General features: G+C 28.9%; 1 protein-coding gene across 1 annotated transcript in view; it reads left to right on the top strand.

Moving 5' to 3' along the window:
• The window catches only part of LOC106471513 (YTH domain-containing protein 1-like), a 58,184-nt gene that overhangs the window by 42,123 nt on the left and 14,084 nt on the right, over positions 1-1,977 (top strand). The window contains exon 11 of the mRNA XM_022400122.1: positions 391-445. Coding sequence (XP_022255830.1) covers positions 391-445 — 55 coding nt within the window. The remainder of the gene's footprint in view (positions 1-390; positions 446-1,977) is intronic.

Genomic DNA, 1,977 nt, shown 5'->3' with positions numbered 1-1,977 from the left:
AAAAGTAATAGTTATGTAAAGTGTAACTTGTGTATTTAAAGAGTAATAGTTATGTAAAGTGTAGCTTGTGTATTTAAAGAGTAATAGTTATGTAAAATGTAGCTTGTGTATTTAAAGAGTAATAGTTATGTGAAGTGTAGCTTGTGTATTTAAAGAGTAATAGTTATGTAAAGTGTAACTTGTGTATTTACAGAGTAAAAGAGTTATATAAAGTGTACCCTTTATATTTGAAGAGAAACATAATTATTTACTATAATTTTAAAATAAGTAATGTTGGTACTTTCTTTCATAGTATACAAAAGTTACTGTGTTTTTTCTTCTACCTGGCCACTGTTACCATTTGAATAAAATTTCCTTGTTTACATTAGAAAATTATTATTTTTATTTCAGGAATCAAAAAATGTTCTCTTGATTTTTTCCGTGAAAGGAAGTGGTAAGTTTCAAGGTAAGAAATGCTTTCAGTGGCATATTAACAAGAAACACACACACACACACACACACACAAATATATATATATATATAGGTAAGTAAATAGTACTAACACTATAAATTACTTCAACAGTATATAGGTAGTAAAAATCAGCACTAAATAACAGTGATGAAAGTCAGTATAAATATTAATATGTGTATTATGAGACCATTGCAAGTTCCTGTCATTACTCATAATGGAAAACAATAGATGGAGTACCCCCAATGCCTTTGGATGCTACAACCACAAACAGACATGATCCAAATGTAAAAGTTAGCTCTTACGAAAGATCAAATTAGGGATTAGGATTTGAGTGCTTTGACACACAAGTCTTAACTCCCACTTCCTTTTACTGTCTGCAGCCATTTGTGGAAAAGCAGTCACTCTTAATATATTAACATAAACTGCTAAAATAACTTTGTAGTAGAAATAAACTACTCAATATGTCAAATTATAATAGCTATAGGACATTGTTCGCTTTACTACCATTAGTACAAAAAAGGTAGGGTTAGGTGTCATCAACAGTCGACAGCAAAAAAAAAGGAAACCTGGATAAGTACTTTATTTCTCGTTTTTCATGTTTATTCTTTATTTGTTATTATAAAAGTAACTAAAATGTAAAATTGAGGGTCTCTTTAGGTTGGTTAAGATTAGATTAGGTAAAATAAATAATAATATAATAATTGTGTTTCATGAGGCACTCATGTGAGCAGCTCAGACTTGGAGTAGCTCGTGGGTAATGTAATTTGTTAGTGTAAAGTGGGCTCCACGATTCCCAAGTGATTTACAACTTATAATGACATGAATAGTAGCAGTTAGTTGTTCATAGAGCAATAAAATTTAAGTGTAAATAGATGAATACTGTTATACGTTTAAAGCTACTTAGAATAGACAAATGTAGTTTCATGTTACAATTTGTAGTCATTCTAGAAAGAAACATGGTTATTTACAGTTATTTTGATTTTTTATTTTTTGACTGACCTCCATATAGAGTTAGGGTAGAGCAAATAACAGATAAGATATATAGTTTTATTCAAAAGAAAACGTTTGAAATGTATTTAGGAGGTTTTAGAGATTACACAAATAATATTTGAGATGTAGAAAAGTATTTTCAATCTTTCTGTGGAAATCACTTAGCACTCGGACTAGTAACAAAACAGACGAAAATTTTGCTGCTGGGTTGCACATCTCTTCCAGAGATGATGTAATATGACTCAAGGTCACAGTTTTCATGTGTCGAGATGAGTAATAAGTGGTAAAGAACAAGAGAGGAAAATAAAACATTAAAAATTAACTACATGTGAAAAGGAAAAGACCTGAAATTATGAATATAACCAAAAGAGGGTCTTTAGAGATATTCTATAAAAAATTCAAAGGTGTGTACTTTTTTTTTCTATTTCCTAATTTTAATTATTTCATTGCATTGTACATTGATGATAATAGCTAGAGTTAATATATGTATACATATATATATATATATAATTACATACTTAATTAGTAAGTAAACA

This window comes from Limulus polyphemus, unplaced genomic scaffold (assembly GCF_000517525.1).
Source record: "Limulus polyphemus unplaced genomic scaffold, Limulus_polyphemus-2.1.2 Scaffold4669, whole genome shotgun sequence".
Classification (NCBI taxonomy): Eukaryota; Metazoa; Arthropoda; class Merostomata; order Xiphosura; family Limulidae; genus Limulus; species Limulus polyphemus.
This window is presented reverse-complemented; position numbering and strand designations above follow the sequence as displayed.